The sequence below is a fragment of the Mytilus edulis genome, chromosome 12 (genome assembly GCF_963676685.1).
Source record: "Mytilus edulis chromosome 12, xbMytEdul2.2, whole genome shotgun sequence".
Taxonomy (NCBI): Eukaryota; Metazoa; Mollusca; class Bivalvia; order Mytilida; family Mytilidae; genus Mytilus; species Mytilus edulis.
Genome location: NC_092355.1, coordinates 23,097,302 through 23,109,560, shown reverse-complemented (window position 1 = coordinate 23,109,560; position 12,259 = coordinate 23,097,302). Strand labels below are relative to the sequence as shown.

Genomic DNA, 12,259 nt, shown 5'->3' with positions numbered 1-12,259 from the left:
TGCATCAGACTTAATAAAGTTTGTATCCAATATGAAAAGGATATTAATATGAATATCCGACGTAACTTACCTGGTAACTTTATACAATCCTCATCATCACGTAACAGATTACAGAAGTAAACCAGATCGTAGTTGTTCAATAAATTGTTGTGACTACATACTCCAAAATGTAATATGTGGAAGGCATCTGTAAAATATAGTTAATAAAACATTCATGACAAAAAATAGATAAAAAATCTTATCTTTCCTCCTATACATTCCTAGGAATATGATTGGTTAAATTCAACCGTGTATATTTCATATTAGGTTAGTAGGGTTCCATATTGGGTTAGAAAGCGGGGCTCATTTCACTATCACGCCATAAGGAATTCACTGACCCCATACATATTGTATTACGTCACTAGCACACTATGTAACTAATAAAATCAATATAGCATGTGTTTATTGACAAATGTTTTGAATTGTGATGCATTAGTTTGTAGGAACTTTTATGGTTTCATGTAAAGGCAGACAAATTGCATACAAGAGTAGACATACCTGTATTGTAAGTAATTCCTGTTAACAGTTTTTGGTAATTTATTGTATCTTCCGTTAAATTTCAAATCTGCAATCCCATACCTGCCAAGTTTTCAAAATGACCATGGGGGTTTTGCGTGCAAAATGGCTGCCATACTCCTAAAAAAACCTTCAAGTCGGCCGTCAAATACAGTGTAATGTTGTTTTTTGGCGTCTTCATACTTTTATAAGCCTCAATTCATTGTAAACTTAATTGTTTTTTTAAAATTGTGGGCATAATTGCTCTTTAAAAATTTCAATTTGGGAGCCTCTATGGGGGAAATCCCCCACAAATAGTGACAGTTGGCAGGTATGCAAATCCTCTGGTTTTATCCATGCTTTATTGCCTTTAAAACTTTTTGTCAACTGACCCCTACTTTTCTTTTAAAATTTTTATTTCATACAGTTTAAAAAGACATATTTGTAAAATCTTATAAAATCCTATTTATTTTTACATAGGTTTTAAAAGAGAAAAAGTAGTCAATGTTAATAGTTCAAAAACTCCAATCTAGAGAGACTCATTTCCTACCAAATTTTCAATGGCTTAGATCTCTTGAAAATAAGCACACAAACCAAGGGTCCGGAAACGGTCATATTTGCCAGTCATGTCCTAAACTGAAACTATAATGTCCTAAACTTTTAATTGGGATTTAGGTCAAATTTTATTTTTCAACAGTAATAATTTCGGTCATTTCGTTGAGATTGACTTTCAAAATCGCCATTTTGAACATATTTTTGTTTTGTTATCTATCAACTTCCTGTAATTAAACTGCCACTCCAATAAAGTGTTATAATCCTGAGGGCCCTCCTAATAACTATATTAATGCCTCTGGGAGCTATTGGCTAATGATTGCTAATTAATCTCTTTACCTGTGTTTTTAATTCACACCTGGCAATTAATCACAAGCTCCAAACTATTATTATAAAGAAATAAAAATTCCATACCAACTGGCTTCATTATTTAATTACCCAACAGGTCAGACAATTGTCAATTATGATTTAAAATTAAATTAAAACTTGGTTTAATATACGTAGAATTTTTTTTTTTTTAACTTCTAACACACGTGCTTTGTTTACTATGTAATACGCATGCTTGAAATTCTCTTCCACAGATTTAGACAATTAATCGTAAATTTAAAATAATTTCATCCTAAATAAAGCTAGTGCAACTATTTTAATTAATATTCTTGCACTATTAAAGGTAAAATATTAAAAAGCCGATGATTTCCTGTGATTTGGGTAAACAAAACTAATCCCGGAAATGAGTCCGGAATTGTTCGTTTTAGTATTGTCGCTTTACATCCGGTTTGAATTTTGACTTCAGGATCGAAAGAAACATAACTGAGAATATTATCGTTTTGAGTCATTAAAATCATTTTATTTTTAAACTGTTGCCTTCCCTTAATTGCTCTTGATCGATTTTTGGAAAATGGTAGGACAAATCATGAAGCAAATGCGATGCAACAGTGAAACAAGTTTGTTGATGCTACGAACATGACGATCGAGTATGAGCATAATCATAATGAGTCTCATGCAGTAATGTGATTTTGACAATCATTTTTTGAAAAGGGGCATCAACTTTTAAGTTGTATGAAAATGACCGAAATTAGATGAAAAAATTTCCGGATCCTTGACACAAACCCTTCAAAATTCTGCTTTTTTAGTTCCTTTATCAATATACTATCATTTTATGACTATCTCTTAGGGAGTTTCTGTTTTGAGTTTTCAGCGGAGTTCAGTATTTTTGTGATTTTACTTTTTAAAAAGCTTGTTGTTTTGAAACATAGTGGCAAACATCCTTACTACATACCCAGGCAACTTTGTCGACAGATCTGTTGAGTGGTACCATTCTGACAGGTAGGGAATAATAAAGCACACATTGTGTGTGAATACACCATACCACAGGTATCAAAGGGGAATCTTGCCCAAGAGCTGTGCCATTGATTTACTGCTTCATAGTAATCATTCTGACCAAAGACATTTGGGTAGGATGTAAAGTTCATTCCAAAATAATCAGAACATACAATTGTGTTATGGTTATAACATCCATCTGAAAAATACAAGTCAGTAAAAGGTTTTACTGTAAATTCACTAAAAATATATACGAGTTATGGTTAAGACATCCAACTAACCTCTAAAAGATAAGTCAGTATAAGGTTTTACTGTAAATACACTAGAACATATGTATGTGTTATGGTTAAAACATCCACCTGAAAGATTTAAGCCAGTATAAAGTTTTACTGTAAATTCACTAAAACATATGTATGGTTTATGGTTAAAACATTCATCTAAAAGATATAAGCCAGTATAACGTATTACTGTAAATTCACAAGAACATCTAGGAATCTGATGTACAGTAGGCTAGCATTTTATATAGATTAGACCGTTGGTTTTTCTCGTTTGAATGGTTTACACTAGTACTTTTGGGGCCCTTTATAGCTTGTTGTTTGGTGTGAGCAAAGGCTCCATGTTGAAGGCTGTACCTTGACCTATAATGGTTTACCTTTATAAATTGTGACTTAGATGGAGAGTTGTCTCATTGGCACTCATACCACATCTTCTTAAATCTATACATAAATTGTGTATTACATGTCACAGTCAAGACATAAACATGGTAGGATTGATATGCTAAATCTAATGTTTGGAAATTTTCAAGGTAATAAATCAACATACTTGCATTAAAAGTAATTTGGTTGTTTTAACTTTTATGTCACTTACCATTAAATGGTGATCTTGGCATTGATGTTGTTCCAAATTCTGTTGTTGGTCCATTTTCTGGTTCCATATTAGTAGTGAATTCTGAATCAGTTGGTCTATTTTCTGGTTCAGCATATGTCGTGAGTTCTGAATCAGTTGGTCCATGCTCTGGCTCAGATTCAGAAGTTGGTCCATTTTCTGGCTCAGATTCAGAAGTTGGTCCATTTTCTGGCTCAAATTCAGAAGTTGGTCCATTTTCTGGCTCAGATTCAGCAGTTGGTCCATTTTCTGGCTCAGATTCTGCAGTTGGTCCATTTTCTGGCTCCGATTCAGCGGTTGGTCCATTTTCTGGTTCAGATTCAGCAGTTGGTCCACTTCTTAGCTCAGATTCAGCGGTTGGTCCATTTTCTGGTTCAGATTCAGCGGTTGGTCCGTTTTCTGGCTCAGATTCAGCAGTTGGTCCATTTCCTGGTTCAAAATCAGTAGTTGGTCTATTTTCTGGTTGTAAATCCATAGTTTGTCCAGGATGATATTCAGCAGTCGTTTCTTCTGTGGTCTGCCACTGCCATGCATATGGAGTTGTGACATCTACCTCTGCATTTAACATTATCAATAAATAAAATAATGCAACTTTTCAAAATCATTATAAAATTGTCAAAAAAATTAAAATGCTCAAACTTCAAAAACATAGATAAAATTACCAAAAGTGCAGAAAAAAAAAACTTCTTTATTGCATTAAAAGAAAAAAGCATGCTCTAGGACCAACAGATACCATATTTAATACAAATATCATTTCAAATCATAAGCGGATAAGTGAGATAATTCTTATTTAGTTCCAACTGCTTATATTTATCAGCCTATTAAAGCCTTACAATAGAGGGACAAGAAGAGATTGACCTAACAAAAATACATTTATACTTAATAACAGGTTTGACTGTACTTGAGATTATAAGGCCAATTCTGACCAAACATGTAGCTTCACTTAGGACATAACTGTATTGTATTTTAAGCTCAGGCGGCATCAATTGGTGATGTCATACCTGTAGCCAGGGGGGGTTATGGGTGTTCGGACAAACCCCCCCTTGAAATCAAATAAGCACTGTTAAAGTCAAGGTTTTGTTCAAATTGTGACTGTTAAAGTCGAGTTCATGAGTCCAACGAACCCCCCCTTGGAAATTCCTGGCTACGGGCCTAGATGTGATGGTTGCAAATTGAGTTTTCTGATGCCGTTGGAGCTAAAAACACAATATTGTTATACCCATATCACGTCAAATCATTTAAAATCTATCGTACTTTGTTTGCGCTTGGGCGTACATTTTCATGGCATCGATAGTAAATTGATGACATAAGAATTGGTGATGTTATCCAATCAAAATGAACATTACAAACTGTGTTGCATTTTAGAATTTAGATTCATGTTGATATAAAATACAAATTATTACTAACCTGAACAGCTTCCATTATATAACAGAACATCGTCAATAGCTACCACTGACCTATGACCTTCAGCGGTAAACCTCAAACTAAACACACCAGCAGCTACAGGAAATTGACCTCTCTGCCATTGAATGTTAACATCTGTCCGATATTCAACCAATGAAAACACTTCATTGTTCATGTTAGAAGTGTTCTGATGAACTGTCAAAATTGCTGATGAATATTCATGAGGTCGGAAAACAATATAGAAAAATTCTACACACATTGGATTATTAGTTTGGAGGTAGGGAGAATTCATTTCTTTGTCTTCATACAATCCATCCAAATCTCCAGTGTACATAAAGGATCCTGAAAAAAGTCACACATACTTATAAAGTTTTGATATTTTTGTTAAACTAAAATTTAGAATGGAAGTGGGAATTATGTCAAAGAGACAACAACCTGATCAAAGAGCAGACACCAACAAAAGGCCACCCATGGGTCTTCAAAGCAGAAAAATCCTGCACCCAGAGGCATGCTTTTTTATCAAGTACCTTATGTTTTTCTTTAGTCTAAATATAAAAACAAAATGATTTAACATACTTTGACACTATTTTACCAGAAACTGTGATTAATTAAATGGTGATTTGTAATAGCCAACTACCCTACAAAAGCATTTAGTAAGTTTTCCCATTAGGCCATAACCACATTTGTTCCCCCCCCCCCCCCTAACTTTTTCGGATGTAGTCGGTATAGTTTCGGTTTGTGCCCTTTGAACTTAAGGACGCTTAACTATGGCAACAGAATACGCATGCTCGAAAATCCTTTCTGTGATTGGACAAAATGCTGTCATGGTGGGTGATTTGGTTGTGTTTGAAAAAACGTCTCGTTAATTATATGGTGATGGAAAGCAAGTAAAAAACTATTAATATTTGAACTAGATCTTACAAAATTTATATTTTTATTAGAATAATTGTTTCTCCAATAGCTCTTTGCATCCATGATAGCTGTTTATTTGGGACAATTATATAATTTTTAATGTAAACTTTGTTGTACAAACGTACATGACTTTTAGAACGCACCTACGCATGTGAGATTTCTGCTGGGTTTTGGTGAATGTAAACAGAAAGATACAAGGACCGAGAATACTGAACACAAACAGAGAAAACGTTATTTAAATGGTATCTTTGTGCTTCTGAAGGTTATCGAAATGATAGTTTTAAACATATACTTAAATTTAAATACGTCAGATAACTTTTTTAAAGATAGTTCTTTTTATCCTTCTGGACTCAATTCAGTATCATTTAGGATGTTCCAGAATGGTAATGTAGAGCTGTCTCATTGGCAATCATACCACATATTTTTAATTAGATCTAAATTTACCTGTATGAGAAGAATTGTGAAAGGTGTGATCCTCCAGATAAAAGTCTGGATCAATAACACTGGATCTCTTTGTCCATGAACCAATATCATATTCACACATGTGTTCTTCTTCAAAAGTACAACTTATACTATAGTCTGAAAAAAAAGATCAAATGATTTAAGTTACTGTTGGTCTTGGTCTGTAGATAAAATATCTCTATATTTTCAAAATGAATTTCATATAAATCAGTTAATTAAACTTTTCTTTTTTAAATCATGAAACTTAATTTTAATGTCAGAAATACTGTATTGTGTAAAGATTAATAAATAAGTAAAATAAATTACAATACTTTTTATGTAATGAAATAAAGGACATGTTTAAAACAATAATTAAAAAAAAAAATCAAAGTAAAAAAAATATCATAAAAATGATGTAAGAAACAACATTATAGCTTTATTTTTACAGTTAAACAAGTTTTGTAAAGAAATGAGTGCAAAATATTCAACTTGCAAATCTGAATCTAAAGAAAATAATAAGGAACAATATTTCTAAAATCACTTTTTCAAACTCCTACATTTCTTACCCCAAAAAAAGCTAGTCATCCCTACTAAATATTCCTTACAAATCTGTTATCTTACCACAGTTTTGTTCATCCTGTCCATCAGAGCATGTCCACTGTTTATCACATACATTCTCCTGAGGTATACAAAGGTCATCCATGGAACAGTTAAAATATCCATCTCCACAACCTGCAATTATACAAATATAGCAAACTTATTTCAGGCTGCATGCAAGCATAAAAAAACTCACCTTTTTTTTTATACTTCACTACAAAAATGTAAAATTCTTCATGTTATTCAAAAAATAATAAAACATTAGCATATGTCCTTGGGGGAAATCATGCTCTGCTCACTATCAGATTTTCAACACTTTTTCTGTGCAATGCTTTTTGTTATTCTTGTTTTTCCTTTTTTTTCTTTGTTGTTGTCTGCTATTATAAGACATTTAGTATTTGATTGCCCCACTGCATCTTCTCATTTTCTCCCCATGTTCAGGGAATAATAAAATCAGTTTAAACACTAATACAGCACATAAATTTAAAAGCTCACACCATAATGAACATCATATATACATGTACTAAGAGTCAAATTTTCTTGTTTGAATTGTTTTACATTTGTTATTTTGGGACCTTTAATATCTGATAATGCGGTATTGGCTTTGCTCATTTTTGAAGGCTGTACAGTGACCTATAGTTGTTAATTTCTGTGTCATTTGGTCTCTTGTGGAGTTGTCTCATTGGCACCACATTTTTTTTAAATACATCAATTTCATTTTAAACTACCTTGTTGAAATCATAGTCAAAATACTTATTTGGAAAAACTTTTTGAAAGAACCTATTAACTTACCTTCCATGCATTCCCCTGGCTGTAAAACAATATCATCAATTCGTAAACCTCCATAATTATTGGACGGGAAAAATGTCTCAAATATCACACTGAAATTTCCACTTGGAACAGTAGTCTTGTACTTTACCCAGAATGCACTTCCAATCATGCTATTGATTGTATACAATGGTGAAACAAGACCATCTGTATCTTGGAGTGTCACTCTCAAGTGACCATTGGTAAAAGGATAGGACTGGGTCAAGAATGAAAGACAAGAAACGGTAGGTATATATTCCATTGGAGAGCGTAGTAAGTGGAAGCCAGCCATGGAGATATATATGTGATGATTGCCACCTGAAAATATAAATAAGGATAGATTAAATTCTCACATTATTTAAGAAACTTAAACTTCAGTTTTAATACTGTACATTCAGAAGTTTTCACATGCATTTATTATTGCAATTGTTGAAAAATGGACAGATACTTTGAGATTTGTTATAAAGATTTTTGAAAAGAAATTCCAATAGGAATAAAATTTTACATTTTTGTTTTAATTTGTTGATGTGAGATGTATCTTGTTTCTTCAGATAGTTTTGAATATTGGTTTTCCTGTTTGAATGGTTTTACACTAGTCATTTTGGGACCTTCATAATATTTTCGATGTGAGCTAAGGCTCTATGTTGAAGGCTGTACTTTAATTGACCTATGATAGTTTACTTTTTTTTCAATGAAAATCATCTCTGAATGAACTCCTAGATGTCTTTAGATTATGTGTGTTTTTTGCTTTTTTGTTTTATGTTTTATTGATGTATAAATAATAGGGTATTGTGTTTTTATCTTGTTATACAACTTAGTATATACAAACAGAGTGAAAACGTCGCTCAGGGAATCACATAAACTACAAATAAAGATAGACTTGGTGTGTAGTTGGATAACTAAAACCACTTCTTCTTTTAATCATAACTAGAGATAAATGCAGTTTATGTACTGTGTATTAATCAAATGGGCTTAATATTCGGATTTTTTTTATGGAGAATAAGTTATTTATTCATTTATTTTAAAATACAATGATATCTAAAACTGAATACTATATAATAAATATTCCTACTTACTTGAATCATTGACCCTGATGATATAATTGCCTGTTATGTTGTATTCACAAGCCCGAGCAGATTCAAAATCACACGAGATGGAGGAATCTGAAATCAAAAAAATTACATAGGATAAATAAAGGGGAGATAATTTAGTTTCAGGGGAGATAACTGTTAGCACATAATTAATGGTCCATGTCCTGATGTTGCTAGCTTTCTTTATAACATCTTTATCACAGTATATTAAATCAGCTATAGCAAGGTGCTTGGATTCTTTTTAATTTAAAAAAGTCTTGAACACTGTGAAATATTGGTGCTGAAATTTATTTGCTAGAATTATTAAAATAATCACAAAATAAAGGTTAATTTTTTCCCACTCTTTGATATATTGGTGCAGATAAATCAATATAATTATTTAAGGAACTACTGTTCTTGGCAACTCTTACTATCATGTTCGAGACGTATAAGTACAACCTGGTCATTCCAAAGGATGTTCTAAAAAGAAATAACACTCACCACAAGATTTTTCGTCACTTCCATCATTACAATTTTTAATACCATCACAAACAGAGGATTGTGGGATACATTGGAGGTTAGAAGCACATCTATGTTCATCAGCATCACAAACTGTAAAAATATATGATTATGTTTTCTTTAGTCAGATTTTCAAGACATTGTTTTGTTTATTTGCTATTTGATGCTAAATGAGCCCAGGTGTAGAAGAGAATATTTTGACCAAAGAATTTGTATATCATATATCATTCTATACCTGCCATCTTACACAATTTTGATCCCTTGTCACGATTGCAAAATTGTGATGTTAAAATGGGCTCTACAATAGGATTTTGTGAAATTTACATGAAAAAATTGATTGTTCACCATTCTGAACTGTTCCCAAGGGAAGACAGCATTTCATATTTCATATTTTTATGCAGCATTTTCAATTATAAATCACAATAATAAATGCTCTAAAAAAAAATTGAATTATCTGCAATCAAAGATTAAAATAGAAAAGCTAGCTTGCAACCTGAGCTCAATTAAACAAATTATTATGATGTTTGTGTTTGAGGAAATAACTTTTCTTATCAATTTTCAATACAACTCACCAATAGGGGGACAAATTCCTGGTGAAATAAATATATTATCAACTCCAGCTGTTTCAATACGGGAAGAACTCATTGAAAAGGGAGCTAACTCAAAATTAATGAAATCAAACTGTTCCTCTATCTGGTAACGGAAGCTCTTCCATGTACTGGTTCCTTGTAAGATGACTCTAGTAGATTCTGAGTTTTCTCTATTGAGTAACAATATAAGATGAGCAATTGAACTCCCTGTGAACGTGTAATTAAACTGTAAACACTGGGTATTACTCGAGTCGAGGTGGTTTGGTGAAACTAACAAAGATCTCGTGTAACTGGTGGCTGTGACTGACATGTAAAAATCTGTAATATATATGTTAAAGAGTTTTATCTTTTTCGATTTAAACCAAATAAATAAAAGATATTCTAGAAAGTTTACTGTTTTTTTTAAGATTTTATCATGCATAGAAAAAATAGAACAGAAATTTTTCCCTCAAAATTGTACAAATTGTAAGCTTGATTTTACTTCTTGAAATTGATCACAGTTGACCAAGTACCAGGATGTCCTACCAAAGAGTAGGTAACCTGCAGAAAAAATGTAAACTCTGGAGTCTAAAGTTGGTAATTAGAAAATAATCTATTTCATATACCAGTCACTTTTTAACTGAATAATATCACTAAATAGTCTACTGTGTATACATTATGATTCGTTGGATACCAGTTTTTGTATATTTCGAAGGTACAGATGAACCACAAACGACAAGGTTCCCTTATGGCACAAAATGGCCTAAAATATCAACTTTATCATAAAACACCAAAAAGGTCTCAATTTGGTTCGTAAATGGGTATATTTCAAAAGTCTATATGCTAAATATATCAGTTCTTTTCATAAGAGTACATAATATTCTCCAAAGTATTAAGCCCATTTTTGACCTTTTGTCAAAATATAATGATTTTGTGCATTTTTCAGACCTATAAGCTTTAGAAACACCTTGGCAGCCACCTACGATCCAAAATGTGTTGTCACCAAAAGATCCCAATTTTGATATAGATTTCATCAATATAAAAACTTTTTGGATCGTAGATGGCGGCCAAGGTTAATTATGCCAAAAACAATTAAAATTATGAGAAAAAGTACCAAAATTGACCTTTTAATACAAATTATGTTTATTGAAGGGGTCATAGCTCCATAAATTGTAAAGGAAAGTGTCAGAAAAAAATATTTTTGTCTTAATGGTATTATCACAAGTATTTTTGAGTGAAATTTGTAATTTCTTGGCCCGATTTAAAAAACACAAAAAAATCAGGGCTGATTTTAACCCTTCGTGAACCTTCTCCTTTAAATGTCAAACAAATAACATATTTTCCTTTATAGGACTGTATGAAGAATTCAACAAACTTGTAAGTTTTGCTTAATCCAATAAATCGGTACCCACAAAAATAAATGAATCGTCAGTATTCTCTATATTTAGACAGGCGTATAATTTGCATAAAGCCTATATCAAGCTTACCTCCCATCCTGTTGTTATGTTCTTTTCTCTTCCAGGCATCAGACATGTAGTATCCACATACGGCAGAGTCATCAAAATTAGAACCCCCAATGAGACCCCCTATCAATCTTACCTCCCATCCTGTTGTTATGTTCTTTCCTCTTCCAGGCATCAGACATGTAGTATCCACATACGGCAGAGTGTCATCATAACCAGAACCCCCCCCCCCCCCCCCCCCCCATGAGACCCCCTATCAATCTTACCTCCCATCCTGTTGTTATGTTCTTTCCTCTTCCAGGCATCAGACATGTAGTATCCACATACGGCAGAGTCATCAAAATCAGAACCCCCCAATGAGACCCCCTATCAATCTTACCTCCCATCCTGTTGTTATGTTCTTTCCTCTTCCAGGCATCAGACATGTAGTATCCACATACGGCAGAGTCATCAAAATCAGAACCCCCCAAATGAGACCCCCTATCAATCTTACCTCCCATCCTGTTGTTATGTTCTTTCCTCTTCCAGGCATCAGACATGTAGTATCCACATACGGCAGAGTCATCAAAATCAGAACCCCCCAAATGAGACCCCCTATCAATCTTACCTCCCATCCTGTTGTTATGTTCTTTCCTCTTCCAGGCATCAGACATGTAGTATCCACATACGGCAGAGTCATCAAAATCAGAACCCCCCAAATGAGACCCCCTATCAAGCTTACCTCCCATCCTGTTGTCATGTTCTTTTCTCTTCCAGGCATCAGACATGTAGTATCCACATACGGCAGAGTCATCAAAATCACAGGACAAAGATTTAACTGTAAATATTTTTATAAGTTTATATAAATACATTCCTATCAACTTGGGCCTCTACATTCAATCTAAAATTTGTCAACCTCTAAGTAAATAAATTGTTTTCATGTATTTCACATCCCTTTTATGTCAAACATTGTAAAAAGGTGATTCTTTTGTAAATTCAATTCGCTCAACTTGACCCAAATTGAGTCTAGTAATGTAGTAAACTCATAGAATTTTAATGACTGGTGATGATTGTGTCTCTGAAAAAGGTCTGTGATGGGTCAATATGTGTGAAACTATAAAGCATCACCTGACACTTTTAGCTGCGTGCTTTTGTATTTGTTAATTTTATATCAAATTGTTACGTAGACTTCAATTTAAACATGTGT

At 33.0% G+C, this 12,259-nt stretch overlaps 1 protein-coding gene across 1 annotated transcript in view; it reads right to left on the bottom strand.

Moving 5' to 3' along the window:
* Positions 1-12,259, bottom strand: part of LOC139498060 (MAM and LDL-receptor class A domain-containing protein 2-like) — a 257,555-nt gene that overhangs the window by 53,554 nt on the left and 191,742 nt on the right. Inside the window, exons 44-54 of the mRNA XM_071286361.1 lie at positions 11,795-11,890; positions 9,614-9,949; positions 9,024-9,134; positions 8,529-8,615; positions 7,438-7,770; positions 6,670-6,780; positions 6,052-6,186; positions 4,699-5,037; positions 3,274-3,846; positions 2,366-2,605; positions 71-187 (exon numbers count right to left, since the gene is read on the bottom strand). Coding sequence (XP_071142462.1) covers positions 71-187; positions 2,366-2,605; positions 3,274-3,846; positions 4,699-5,037; positions 6,052-6,186; positions 6,670-6,780; positions 7,438-7,770; positions 8,529-8,615; positions 9,024-9,134; positions 9,614-9,949; positions 11,795-11,890 — 2,478 coding nt within the window. The remainder of the gene's footprint in view (positions 1-70; positions 188-2,365; positions 2,606-3,273; positions 3,847-4,698; positions 5,038-6,051; positions 6,187-6,669; positions 6,781-7,437; positions 7,771-8,528; positions 8,616-9,023; positions 9,135-9,613; positions 9,950-11,794; positions 11,891-12,259) is intronic.